The following is a 14,106-nucleotide window of genomic DNA, read 5'->3' on the forward strand; positions in this document are numbered from 1 at the left end:
GTCCTGCAGCTATCAACCCTTTACAAAGAGTTGATTCCCCTCCTGTTTGTAGGCTCCCTTTAGGTACTGAAAGGCTGCAATGAGGTCACCCCACAGCCTTCTTTTCTCCAGGCTGAGCAAGCCCAGCTCCCTCAGCCTGTCTTTGTAGGGGAAGTGCTCCAGTCCCCTGATCATCTTTGTGGCTCTCCTCTGGACCCTCTCCAGCAGCTCCCTGTCTTTCTTGTACTGGGGGCTCCAAACCTGGACACAGTACTCCAGATGGGGCCTCACAAGAGCAGAGTAGAGGGGGACAATCTCCCTGTCCCTGCTGGCCACCCTTCTTCTGATGGAGCCCAGGATACCACTTGCCTTCCATGCTGCAAGAACACACCGCTGGCTCATGTTTAGTTTTTTAATCATCAGGACCCCCAGGTCCCTCTCTGCAGGGCTGCTCTCAAGGACTGCTCCTTCCAGTCTGTTTAAGTGCCTTGGATTCCTCCGGCCCAAGTGCAAAACACTGCACTTTGTTATGTTGAGCCTCATCAGGTTCACACAGGCGCACCTCTCAAGTCTGTTGAGGTCCCACTGAATGGCATTCCTTCCTTCCACACTGTGAGGGGGAGAGGAGATCATGATTCTTCCAGCACTGTTCATAAAAGAAATTCCAAGTTTTCAAGAGTCATGACTTCTCTGAGGTTCATGGGGTGGCAGGAAGGGGAAGAGAAGAAAGAAATTCTTACAAGGAAAACTGGCAGTTTCTTTGACAACTTCTCTAATTTTAAGAAATGTAGAAGGGAAGAGGTTCAGAAAATTTAAATTCAGAAGTTCATGTCATTTCTCAGTTTAACAAGCTAATTTATCACCTACTGAAGGGAAGCAATACTCAAGGGAAGGCATCATCCTTCACTACATGGCCCTTACAAATCACCCCAAGCATAAGAACTGTAAAGAATGAGGCAATTCTCCTGCAAAAGCAACAGAAACAAGCACATGTTCATGTAATTAAGTACATGCCAGTTCTGATCTACAGCAACATTTTACACTGACACTAACAACATTTAACTTTGTACATGTCATAAACACGGCCTGTGATCCCTTTAAAATATGTTAAGATTTCAGTTCAGTTGTTTAAGAGAACTGCACTGAAGTCTGAAAAGCATAATTTTATCTAATATGGTCTCTGCATATGTTCTTAATGCCACATTGATCATAACAGCAATACTGAGAGTGAAGTCCAGTCATCTCTAACAGATTCAGATAATAAACAGATAAAGGATGTACTTCTCAGCCCTGCAGAAAAAATTATACACATATTACCGGGGCTGTGCTTTCAGTGGTCCTTACCTTCTTTGAAAAGATTCACTCATATCAAATTCCAGTCTACAGGTATTCCTTTAATAAAGTGGTGACATAACTGTACACATAAACATAACATGAGATCTCAAGAAAGGGATGAAGATTGGATGCAAACCCTCCTAGAAGCCATCTTCCCATTTCAAAGCAAGTCACAGATACTGATTAAATTTCATTGATATCTCACCATAAGAACAAGATAGCCCCTTCAAAACCGTTGTTAAATAGAGAGAAAGGTTTGTTTCTCAATGTTTTTGCTGCAAAAAAAGTTTTGGTGGAACCTGCCAGCACAAGATGCATTCCGCTACCTTTGTCTGTGCTCCTCTTTCATTTCCACTGCTGCTGAAACCTCCTCAGCATCCTGAGGGTCCCTGCTTTAAATGAGGGCAGGCAGTAGCACAATATTATATATGAAAGGTCAGAAGTGTTGAAACACTTTCACTCCCACTGGTCAAAAGGAAGTGTGGACTTCATAACCTTCAGAGCACAGGTTTTTTTTCTGCCCCAAGAAAAATAAGCTACACATTACAAGCAGCCTTGATAACTAGCTAAGGAATAAGCCTGTGCCAATTTTACTTAATAACAAATCAAAAAAAGCTCCACATAAAACTAAAGAACACACCAAAAGAACCCCAACGTTACTCTAAGTCATACTGCAATAATGCAATGAATAATAACAAACAGCAAAGCTAAAGTTGTAAAGACATCTTCTCCATCCTACCAGCTGTTTAGTAAAAACTAGTTCTTGGGACTTAGCACAGCTAAAGAAAACCTTTTCTGAAGCAAAAATAATCACACAGCATGTCTGTGGTGTATATGCTTGACCACAGACCTCTGAGATGCATCATCAGCACCTGGTCTTTTTATAACTACCACATACTGTTAAACATTACTTGGAGTTGTTTATAGTTCTTTCTATCCCCCACACATGCTAGATCAATGCTGTCACTGGAGAACTAAGCTGACCTCCTTCATTGCCTCCACCAGCAAATGAACTTTACTCCATTTCAGCCAACAGAAGGTGGAGTCATCTTACCAAGAGAAAAATTTAGAACCATAACATACGACAGAAACAAGTTGCCCTCACCTTCGAAAGAAGCCTCTACCAGTTTAAAATATAAGACCTCTCTGTCATCCACCAACAAACACACTAATGTTCATAATTTCATTCATAAAAACAGTTTAACTATTTAGGTTGACTTTTTCATCCTCTCTGTCAGTGTTTTGAACTTTATTTCAGCCGTATCTTTCTTCAGTAAATTTAGTAAACTCTAACTAAGCCAATACTGGATTTTCTAACAGAAAGTGTTATTTAACTTGAAATCAGGCTTGTCTATTGTTCTGCAAATACTACCATGTTTGTTCTATAAACTGTAAACTGCCAGAAGTCGAAGTACTCCAATTATATTTATTTTGCCTTTATGCTTTTATCCCATCATGAGATAGAGCACTGAACAGTCACATCCCATCTGGTGAGTTGCACAGAAAGCGTGCATACTGCTGCATCTTAAGGAACACAAGGTCAAAGAAATGCACTCTCAATTAAGAGTGAAAGACAAAGGTCTGCACACTCCTGCCTGCGTATACTAAAGATGCAGAATAACTCACTACCTCATCAGTATGTAATCCACAAGCCTGTCTTCTGGGCCTGCCCCTTATCAGGACATCTTTGGCCAGAGCCACAGAGCTTCACTGTTATGAAACATGAGCACAAGAGAAATTACAAACAGTAAGAAAACTGAAAAGTATTTCTGGACTGAAAAACACCACAAACATTTTGAAACTTTAAGGCACTACTGGTATTACCATCCCTAACAGCTGTCATTTCTGACCTACTCTTAAAATAATACTCATTTTTTACATATATACACATATACACATGCATGAATAAAACTAGACTCCAGGAAGAGAAAAGTAATTAAGATCTATGTATTATGCTGTTACTCCTTGCATTCTTAAATCTGTGCTGATAAACTACGACTGTCAGTGTATCCCCATGAACTGCATCAGCATCTCATAACTTATGCCCATAGCCCACAGCAAGGAGTTAAAAGGATCTATTTAACCTTTTCTTGGCAGGATCTCCGTCAGACATATGTTCTTCTCCCTATCCAGAAAGCCAGTAGTGCTAGAAAACACTAAGACAAGTTATAAATTTTTAAGATCATCTCCATTTTAATCAATTCCTCACGCTTCAACTTAACTGGCAATGAAAATATGTCAACTGCATTCAGCTTCCATGTGCTAAAAACAATTCTACAAGGCTTATACCACAGAGAATTCTTACACAAGAAAACTACTTCCGACAAACACCACACACATTTGGGAGCCAAATCTGATCTGGCACTTCTGCTTTTCTGTAATATCATGTCTTTAGAACGTTTTCTACCATCTCATTTTATTTGACCGGATTTTTCCTTCAAACAGTTATTTCGTCCTTTACTTTAATATGTAATGCATCATGTATACAATATTGTACACATGCAGTATGTATTACATAACTCACTAACATACAATTTTTAAAACTAGGCAGTATTTGCATTTTAGTCATTAAAAACCATATCACAAACAAAAGTAAGGAAAAATCTTTCACTTAATCTTACCAACTATCAGCCTATACTCCTTTACTGAGGTACTTTCTACACTGTAATGAGTACCAGAGAAAACATTTTGTTTGTTTTCTGCATTAATCTAGTAGTTTTTGACTGATACTGCATTTATATCTTATGGTAACGTCTTCTTTCTTATGCACAAGTCTATTACCCACATATTGATTTTTCATTTTCAGCCTCTACCTAATAAAGTGTTGGTAGAATACAATATATATTAGCATTTCAGGGTGCTGTACAATTGAATTATCCTCCTGTGTAGTCCAACACCACTGGTTACATTGATAATAACTAGAAAAGTCCATATGTATGCCAAAAGTTATTATGAGTTTCCTTATAGACATGCACCTGTCCTTAGAGTAACTGAAATTAATTTCCAGAAGCAAACACAGTGGCAGACACTTCAGTTTCTGCCCACTCCTTGTTTTTTCCCTTCAAAGTTTTCTCTATGCACTGAAATATCTTCAGAAATTCTTAGTGCCACACTTCTCATTCAGAATATGAAGGCAAGCACAGCTGAACTAGACACACTCATTCAGGAAGCGTAACGTAACACTTATCAGTAGAGATCAACCTTGGTTGCAAATTTCCATGCTCCTTAAGTCTTTGACCTTTATTTTGTAGTCAAAGATGAACTTGATTACAAGTATTCTTAACAGCTTATTTTGACAATGAATTACCTCTGCAACAGATGTCACTTCAATTAATTTCTTTGCATAGACTTAAGAAGTGATGAACCCATGTTTTCCTTCCACAAATATCATTCCTTTGCTGTAACAAGGATTAGTGCCAAAAACTGTTTAGAAAAGAGCTTTCAGAATAGAAAATAAATTTACTTTTGCCAAGAATAAGCAACCACAAGGTAATACTGCACCTCCAGTTTATCATTTAGCAACTCAAACTGTTGGTTAAAGTTTTCTAGGAGGTAATAACAGAAAGGTATGTGTATTGGGAAGGGCATGTTTATCTTTCAGTCAAGTTGGATGTTGGCACACAGCAGTTTCACCTACCAAGATCCAAACCCGTCAGCTGCCTCTCTTATATCAGACTGTTTTTCTCATTCACAGCCAACTGCCTGCTTCCCAAACTCCTTGAGTGTGAGCTGAATAGAAAAGCAAAATTCCTATCCCACTCAATCTCTATACACTTTCCTCTGAAATGCCTTTCTGCCCCAGCACACTTGTTTGGTTTACTCAAGTACTGGAAACAACATTCCAGCTTCCAACAAATGGCATTAAAAACCAATATGCAATGTATTCTGTCCTTAGAAGAGTCTGTGGTTTGCTATGTCAGAGCAAAAACACGTTTTACTTTGAAGGTGAACATTCACAGTGGTGACTGGAACACTTCAGCCTCTCCAACCTAAGCTAAAGAAAAGAGAGCCTTCTTAATGTCATGCCTTGTAGAAGAATGATTATCCTCTCAAGGTCTTATATTGAATTAGATTCATCTCTGTCACATTTCAGTACACAGCTCCTTCCTTGTCTTCAGCTCTGAAGGAAGACTATTCCTTCTGCTCTGATTAGTTTTAGGTGTCTTATCTAACCATATCATTTCAAAGGCCAATCCTTTTACCATATGTTGAATAGAGATATCCACTCCAACTGTCTCTTGCATGCAAACCATGCAATTTTCCAGTAACTGCTTTATGATTCCTCCTGCATCCTACCACACTGAAACTTTCAACATTTACAATACCAAAGAAAACAAAACATCCAAGTATGCAGCTGAATGAGACTACAAAGAAACAAGCAAATAACCTGGGGAAATTGCCATCTCAGCTGAAGCGTGGCAGAAACTGCAAGGATTTTGAGAATATTCCTTTTCCTTGTTCAGTATATTTGTAGCTAACTCAGCTGTTCCCACACAAAAACAGGTGAAGCACTCTAGGAGCTCTTTCCTTAGGTTCTCTTATCGAAGCAAGGCAATACATCGGCTCCACAGTCCAGCTGAAGGCAACACAGAAAGGGATGAAAGGCTACACAGGCAGGGATGCAAGAACAATAGCATCAGTTACTGCCTCTGCACTGCGCTACAGAATTGGGTATAACGGCTATTTTAGCAAAAAAAAATAATAGAAAAAAGATGAACAACTAAAAAACCCTTAATGTGTTATTTAAAAGATAGTGCAATTCAAGTTTTGTTAACTGTGATTCAGAAGTATAATGCGGTTAAGATGTCAAAATTCTTGCAGTCTCTAACAGAGTCTATAAACAACCAACAACCTATAGAGGTGCTGTTGGCACTCTCACAGATGCCAAATAAAATAGGACTACACAACAAGGTTCCTCAGGACAGGGTATAGTTGCAAACCACAGCTATGGTGATTTGGCAATCTCCTCCTCCTCACTTCCCCAGTTCCTTGCACTAGGAATAACGTGCTTCTGGCTTTTCAGGGCGTCAACTCAGGGTCATAAACCAGCAGACAGCTTTTCTTTGTGTAGGCAGAGGAGATGGATCAGCTTTCTGCAATAAGGGAACTCCCTGAACTGGTTCACTGTTGGGCGGGGTAAAGAGCAGAATCAGGCACGAGAAACAACTAAAGTCTGGGAAAAAGGAAGAGGCAGCTCCATCCTTTTTCTCAGCCGCCTGTGACCATTAGATTGGTCTCACTGCAAGTGAACCAGTTAAACAGGAAGGATGTTCCTAAGATGTGCTCTAAAATTTTGCTTGAATTTACAAGTGGATGCAACCCTGACCCAACAACAACAACAACAACAACAACAACAACAACAAAAAACAAAAAAAAACCAGACATGTCTACAAGCATGAAGTTCACTTCCAAAAAAAAAAGAAAACAAGCGTACTTTCAATGTGGTACAGAAAGATATGGCTTTGGCTTCTGCCAAAGGATGCAGAGGTTCAGATGTATTTCACCAAAATAAAATATGCTCTGCTTCATTTACACTTACTCCTCTTATAATTGTTCCCACTTTATAATCCAGAAATGCATACCTGCCTTACTGCAATTACTTATTCTTTTTTAAGCAAATCAGTGTTTAAAGGGAGCTTGGAATAACCTGGCATGCAAGGTAGTATCCAATGGTAACAAAACCAGTACTCACAGCTTTTCAGACGAACCATTTGACCTTTTCTGTCTACGACTACAGAAGCTGGAATATGGCATCTATTAAGGTGCAAGACAGTCTGAAGCTGGAGCAGTTCAGCAGCAACCTGCTTCTCCCTTGATGGAGAACAAGAGAAAGGTTTCCCATTCCCCAAACAAGGACGGGAACAACTTTTCGACCTGGTCCAAGCACAAGGAGAAAGATGACTCCATTTTACACAGCACACAATAATTCTTAACGTTAGGCAAATGTAATATAAATCACAGTTACTCATGGGGAAGTGTACATATCCCCCCCTCTCAAGATAAAGGAAAAAAACCACTGTATTTAACCTTCATCTATACTACCTATTTCCGTCCTAAATTTCTAAATGCTAGCAGACTGAAGCTTCAAGTTTAAATCTTAAGACTATATAATGCTGAAGTAAGTTCCCTTGAAGCAAGCATGTAATAAGCGGGCCACTAAAACAAGATTAAGGTTATCTTCCTACATATATCTTCTGCTGTCTTACAGGAAGACATGCTCAGAATTATCACAGATGACAAAATGGTACCAACCCCAGGAGATTACCCACTCCAAACCCTCTGCTCAAAGCATGGTGGAAGCTCCTCAGAGCTGTACCACATAGATTTAAGCAACTCCACAACCCTTCTATGCTCAGAGTGTACAAACATAAAAACAGCAATATAAAAAAAAAAAAAAACCACAAAACTCACCCACCAAACAAAAAAACTATTCATGTTTTTTTTATTGTTTGGTGGATTTTTTTTGTTTAACTCCCCCTGCTACAGTCAGGTACTTACACACCAATAGCCCTGACCCCCTTTTCTCTAAAGTAACTCAACAATAAAGCCATAAGTGAATACAGAACTCTTCACACAGCACACACCAATCCTTACAGCATACATTTTATGTACCAGCAGCAATGGCCACACACAGTGCATACTGGGTGCAGGAGAGAGTTCAAATCCTATCCAGTGCTGAAGTATCTTAGAAGTTGTATTTTATCACTATATAGATGTATTATGAGCAGCAGTCCTGAATAACTCACACAAGAAAATTATAGCTTCGATACTGATGCAAGTCATCACTACCCTGTAGCTTTTACTACCTTTTTTTTGAGCTTTTAACTGCTTCATGTAGTTTCATTTAAAGAAAAAAAATTCATCTCTTCCACACTAGAAAGCCCTCTTCGCCAGCAAGACATATTTAGTAAGAAATGCATGCATAAACAGCCACATCATGAAAACTTGCATCATGAGCACAAATAAGCACACCAGCACACCTGAAGTACAGTCTTACACTTGCTTCTGTCCTCAGATAGTCCATTCACAACCAGTGGGCTAGCTTACAAGCATACTGAACATACACAAGCAGGACTGATATTCTCTGAGCTGCCTGAATCTCAGCAGGGAGGAGGGTGTGTAAAATTTATTGCAATCAGAAATGAAAGTTTTATATGGTCTCGTGTCTGTTACTTTTCTAATGGAACATGAGAACAAAACTACAAAGTTCAGCCCTCTGCCAATGTTATTTAATCTACATTCATAAAACCTAGTAATATACTGAGTGATTATGCCAAAATAACAACAAGCTCTGGTACATCTTTTTCCTGCTTCTCCATTCTTAGGAATGGATCCATATACATGTGTGTATATATATATATATATATTTATTTATAAAAATGTTATTGTTTTAAGTAACAATAACAAGAATATATTTAAAAAAACCCACATCCATAACTTTAAGTGAATATATAAACTCAGTGCAGAGAACGTAACTGTTAACTGCATTTAACATAAAACTCACAAGCTACAGATTTTGCTTAACTTCTCAGTTTTCAACTTAATCCTCAATATTCTGTTGAATTTCCTGCTTTGCAAAGTATTCCTATTGCAAAGTATTACAACTTAAATTAGAAGAAAAGGTGACTGCGTATTCATCACAACAAATGTGTGCTGCTGGTATTCATTGCAGTAACCAACTTAAGAGGAGGGCAGGAGTGGAAAACAAAAACAGCTGTGATCTCATTAGCCAAGCTCATTATGTAAGACCTCATTAGCCACCATCCCACAATAATGTGAATAAACCCTGTAGACACTAATGAAAAGGAAGCAATCACAAACCCAGAAGCCAAATATTCATATTGCCCTACAGCTCACCATCACCCCAGCAGTTAGAGTAATGCAATCAAACTGGGCAAAACACAGCCCTGCACACTGCTGAAATGCCATGGCCAGACATCTAGGCACAGAACACCCTTTGCCTAATGACAGCAATACAGACAGGTGATCATAGCCTCTCTTCCAGAAGAAATACGTACAGAAAACACATAATATACTCATATAGGAATATGAATAAGGAAAAGGTTGCCTAGAACAAAACTGAAACTCCAAAATGCTTTGGTTTCCATCTGATTATTTGGCCTAAGAAGTGCTCTGAATTTTTATGCTAATAACCTTTAATACTTCAACAACATGAAAAATACAAAGAAAATTCTTTTTGTCCATTACATGTTGGCTCCATCTTCATCTCCTTGATTTGTAAAGAGTTCAATCACTTTACAGCACCTCTTTTTTTTTTTTTTTTTATTAAGCTCTATATAATTACAGCCCATCTTTTCAAAGTTTAATAAAACTTTATCCATTCTATCTGACTTCAGGGCATTTTTCCATCAGCTTCACTAAAAGATGAGCAGCACTGTCGTGCACAAATCCTTATAGGCAGCCTAGAACTCAAGTGAGCATCAAGTACCACAGCCTCACTTAAATAATCATCAACCAGAGTGACAAAAATTTCCTAGATGATTACATTTTAAGCATTTTTAAAATATCCCAGTATTTCAAGCCAGTGTTTGGCGGCTGTGTTTTTGTTCATTACTTCTTAACTGGGCTATTTTGAAACAATCACGTAGCTTTGAAAGTTAAAAATATTCTGTTTTCTACCGAAGTCATCTTCCGTTTTTCATTATTACTTGCTCATATTTGGATGCTCAGGCTAACAGCTTAAAGTTGGGCTACCATATAGACCCTTACCATACAAAAGGGAACATTAAAAGGCTTCGCTTTGATGCTAGATACCTAAAAGGTTTAACTTAGTCATTAGAAGGGTATTTATATTTTAAAGCATCCAGTTCGAACCTCATGTCAGTTACTATGGAATCTACAAACAAGTCCAGACATTAACAATTTCTTTTCCTGCTCAAAAAAGGAGTGAAAGGAACAGTTTTGTTCTAGTCCTAATACCTTCTCATTCTAAAAGATAATTTTGTATTCAACCAACGGCAAGCTGATCACATATAGCATTTCTTACAAAACAGAAAGTATAATCACAAAATAGTAATGCAACACATTTATTACAGAAAATAATCATATAGCACCACAGATTTTTCCCACAATGAGTCCAAATTTAAAAATGAGTAAAAGAACACTAAAAATATTACCTTATTCCCAAGAAGCTACTTTCAAGAAGCATTTTGAAAAACAAAACAAAACACCTTTTCTTCAAACAGGATATGGAAATCACTGCAGGGCAGATGTGAGACAGAACCAAATCAGGCCATACAGGTATGCTAGCCTTTTAAGAAAAAGTAAGAGAAATGAGTTTTTCCAATAATGTAATTCTGACTTGACTCCCCCATTGTAGCCTCTAGAAGATGCATTTTATACCTTCTCAACACATTTAACATAAAGGAGCAACAGCTGCTACTCAGAGAAAACCAAACAAATCAGACAAACTATACAATACAATATACTAACAAAAACCTCAAACTTAACAGATTGAGAGGCATTTTTATCAAAAATGTCTAATCTCAGTCTACAGGCTGAAGATGTACACAAGTATTATCTATCGGCAACAGAGATTTAAAGGCACATGTAATGCTATATTGGCATGATAATAACAGTGCGGCAAAGTCTTTGGCTACAGCAAATGAATGAGTCCAATGAAGCAGCCACAAGTACAGAAATGAAGAAAAAGATACACTTACCCCTGGAAGACCTCAGGTAGGCAAGGATCTCCAGCAAGAGACGCCCTCACCTCCATTGCCCACCCTTAAATGAGTTCTAGGAAGGGCTGGATCATGACTTCACCCCTTCCAGTCACTCAGGGCATTGCATGCACCTGAGCTTCCCTGGGTTGGCCCTGCCTTCCCAGCAGGTGCTCAATCACTGCTTCAGGCTGTGACAGCATTTCCACTGCATAAAGGTAAGAAAATGAACTAGACTTTTGAAGTCATCTGCTTATCATTCTGAAAGGGATAGCAAGTATCAAAGGTGAGAATTTACAACTCTCTACAGCAATCAAACTGAGCTACAACAAGAGCAGTGCACTATTACCCATCAGACCGCTGCGGAGGAAGACTGGCATCAGGCAAAAAAGGACCACAAACCTTCCCATTTTACTCCACAGAAGCACATACATGAACAATCCCAAGCCGTAAAGAGAGTTCCTCAGGGTCTTTAGGGGACATTCCATCTTCAAAGCCAACATTACTTCCTACACACAGTTATACTTTCTATTTTCATATCCTTCCACTCCCACAAAGTGTGGGGTGGGGAAGAAAGTGGAGAAGATGAAGCTGAGATGTAAGTAGAACTGTACGTGAGAAAGAAGTACCTTAAACATAATTTTTGGTCTTTTAAAATTTGATTTCTCCATAGAGCAGTATGAGGCCATCCAAAGCATGCAAAAAAAACAAAACAAAACAAAAAAACAACATGTAACACTTCACTTATGGTTACAAAACCATAAAATGCCTCTGCAGTTTCAGAGGAACTAAAGGTACAACTTTCAAAATATAGGAGAGGTTACACTTTGGTTATCCTCAAATTTTACTCTGAAAAATGAAGAATAATTGTAAGTATAATTATCCACTTGCAGATAAAAAGACCAAGCCTTGAAACACAGAAGTGCACGACCTAATATCAAACGCTATTAGTGCTTTTCTGAGTAAAAGGATTTTGGTTTATATCATTTAATTCATTCAAAGCAAATTTAAAAGCTTAAACAAATGTACCTGCCCAGTGAAGTGCTGCTCTAAAACAGACTAGAACAGAACAGTTCACTACAGGGAATATACCTGCACAGATCCATGAGAAACAGATAAACTAAGGAAGCTGTTCGTGACCAAGGAAAGGAAAGTCACTTGTCAAGGAAAACAAGTATTAAATACATCTTGGCTCTGAAAGATATTTGATTCTGACAGATAACGTTTTCATGGTAAATTAAGCATAAAGAATAAACAACATCTGGTCAGAATGCATTATGAATGTGCTGTATCATTCAGCAGATAATATAAACTAAGTAAAAGAAATTAACCCAAAAGATTAGGTTTATTGTATTGCAAATTTTCTTCACTAACACAGCAAAGGGACAAACAAATACTGCCATTTACTTTTTAACAATGTTTTTTTGAGCAAAAAAACTAGGGGAAAACTTGCCAGTATGCACTATCAAGCACTCACTGCCTTCCATAGAGGAAAGGATGGAGTTTTCCGCTGCACAGACATTTTAGTTTACATCAGTTTTTACTTTAAAAGCCATCTTGATGCCTTCATCAGGAAGTGCTCTGCAGGCTTATAGTTGCCTTAACAGCTGAAGTCACAACCAGTAGCACGCAGCAACACGCAGCTGAAGGACGTGGTCATTGTAAGATGCAAGTAACCTGCTCATCTTAGAAGCAGAGGAAGAGAAATAAAGGGGGGTTATGAGATGGAGGACATTCCACATCCTTGGATACAACCTCATACTAAGAATTCACCTCACAAGAGCAGAAATCCTGTCATAAGATGCTCATCGATACCCTGGTGAAAGCACTCAGCTTGCTAACATCAGTGTTTACACACTGAGGCTCATCACAGAGAGCAGCAGCAAGTGGCACTGCTTTACCATAACGCACGCTATAGAAATCCAATATTGAACCATCTAGAGCACATCAGAAAGCGTGACTCATGGATGTCCTCCAGTCGCGCTGGCTTTCAAAGTGGGAGGCCTGGGAGGAGCTGCCAGCAACGATACGAGCAGATAGGAAGCAATGATTAGTACACACATATGCACATGCTCAATCTCAGTTTAAATAATTTTCCAGCATCTGTCTTTGGGAAAACAGTGCAATTACACAAATGCTTACAAAAATCAAGTTTTAACTAGCTCAGAAAATCTCTAGTTGGTTGAATCAGTGCAAGTGTCACATTATATCAGAAGTGATGGGGCTCTGGCTCACATTTACAGAGAAGAGAGCGGCACTGCCTCAACCCTGCCGGCACCCAGCCATCTGCTCCAACCTCCTCCCGGAGCTACTGACCCCGCAACCGAGCTGACAGGAGAAAACCTGACTGTGCCTGAACAGCATCTTCACTTACATCCACCTGCAACTGGAAACTTCAAATGAAGCAGCCCGGGTACAGGCATGTTCCCTCCCATGCCTGCTCCATGAAGGAGCTGTGCTGGCAGCCAAGGGTGGCTCCCGGCAGCAAAGCCCATCTACTGCAGCTCCAAATTCTTGAAGTTTCTGCATCTATATGATATTTGCCATTCAATAAGATGTCTGTTTTATACATCCTACTGTCTTAAGTAAACCATTCAGCCTCCATTTTGCTTTATTCTAACAAAAATAAAAAAATCAGTAACCTGAATGACCCCAAGCATGATGGTTTCTTCCCTCTTGCTGCAAGTATGCATACTTACCTGAATAAAAGCAGTAAATACGAAGTGCCTTAATTTCACCTGCTTTTATTGCACCAATAAGGGACTTTACATGAGTGTAAATACAGTGGTTGGATGGGCCTGGCACAGCAGTACTATCTGCCCTTTGGTTACTGATGCTGCCTTTGCTCTAGGGAAATGAATTTGTTTTCCAAGCTGGTCATGCAGATACTTCCACATGAGCACCAATTAGTTTCCTACAAAAACGTGCCTCTGTGTAGCGGCACAAGGCAATGGGAAGTACAACAAAAAGCCAAAATGAAAAAAAAAAAAAACACACCATGCTGATAGAGTCAGGAATTGTAATTCCAAGATAAAATAACATACTCAAGATTTGAAGACAAGTAAATTGTGATGCCTAGTCTTTTAATCTTATGGATTCTGGAACATGT

The 14,106-nt window shown here is 38.9% G+C and overlaps 1 protein-coding gene across 7 annotated transcripts in view; it reads right to left on the bottom strand.

The window, feature by feature from the left end:
* The window catches only part of ZDHHC14 (zinc finger DHHC-type palmitoyltransferase 14), a 137,694-nt gene that overhangs the window by 99,243 nt on the left and 24,345 nt on the right, over nucleotides 1-14,106 (bottom strand). Inside the window, exons 1-2 of one of the 7 annotated variants that reach the window (XM_042813920.1) lie at nucleotides 10,998-11,144; nucleotides 10,452-10,585 (exon numbers count right to left, since the gene is read on the bottom strand). The exons of the other annotated variants lie outside the window; for them this stretch is intronic. Coding sequence (XP_042669854.1) covers nucleotides 10,452-10,483 — 32 coding nt within the window. The 5' untranslated portion in view covers nucleotides 10,484-10,585; nucleotides 10,998-11,144. Of the gene's footprint in view, nucleotides 1-10,451; nucleotides 10,586-10,997; nucleotides 11,145-14,106 lie in introns of those variants that run through there. 7 annotated transcript variants of the gene reach the window in all.

Source organism: Centrocercus urophasianus, unplaced genomic scaffold (assembly GCF_019232065.1).
Source record: "Centrocercus urophasianus isolate 14NV4802_14NV808 unplaced genomic scaffold, USGS_Curo_1.0 seq_10, whole genome shotgun sequence".
Taxonomy (NCBI): domain Eukaryota; kingdom Metazoa; phylum Chordata; class Aves; order Galliformes; family Phasianidae; genus Centrocercus; species Centrocercus urophasianus.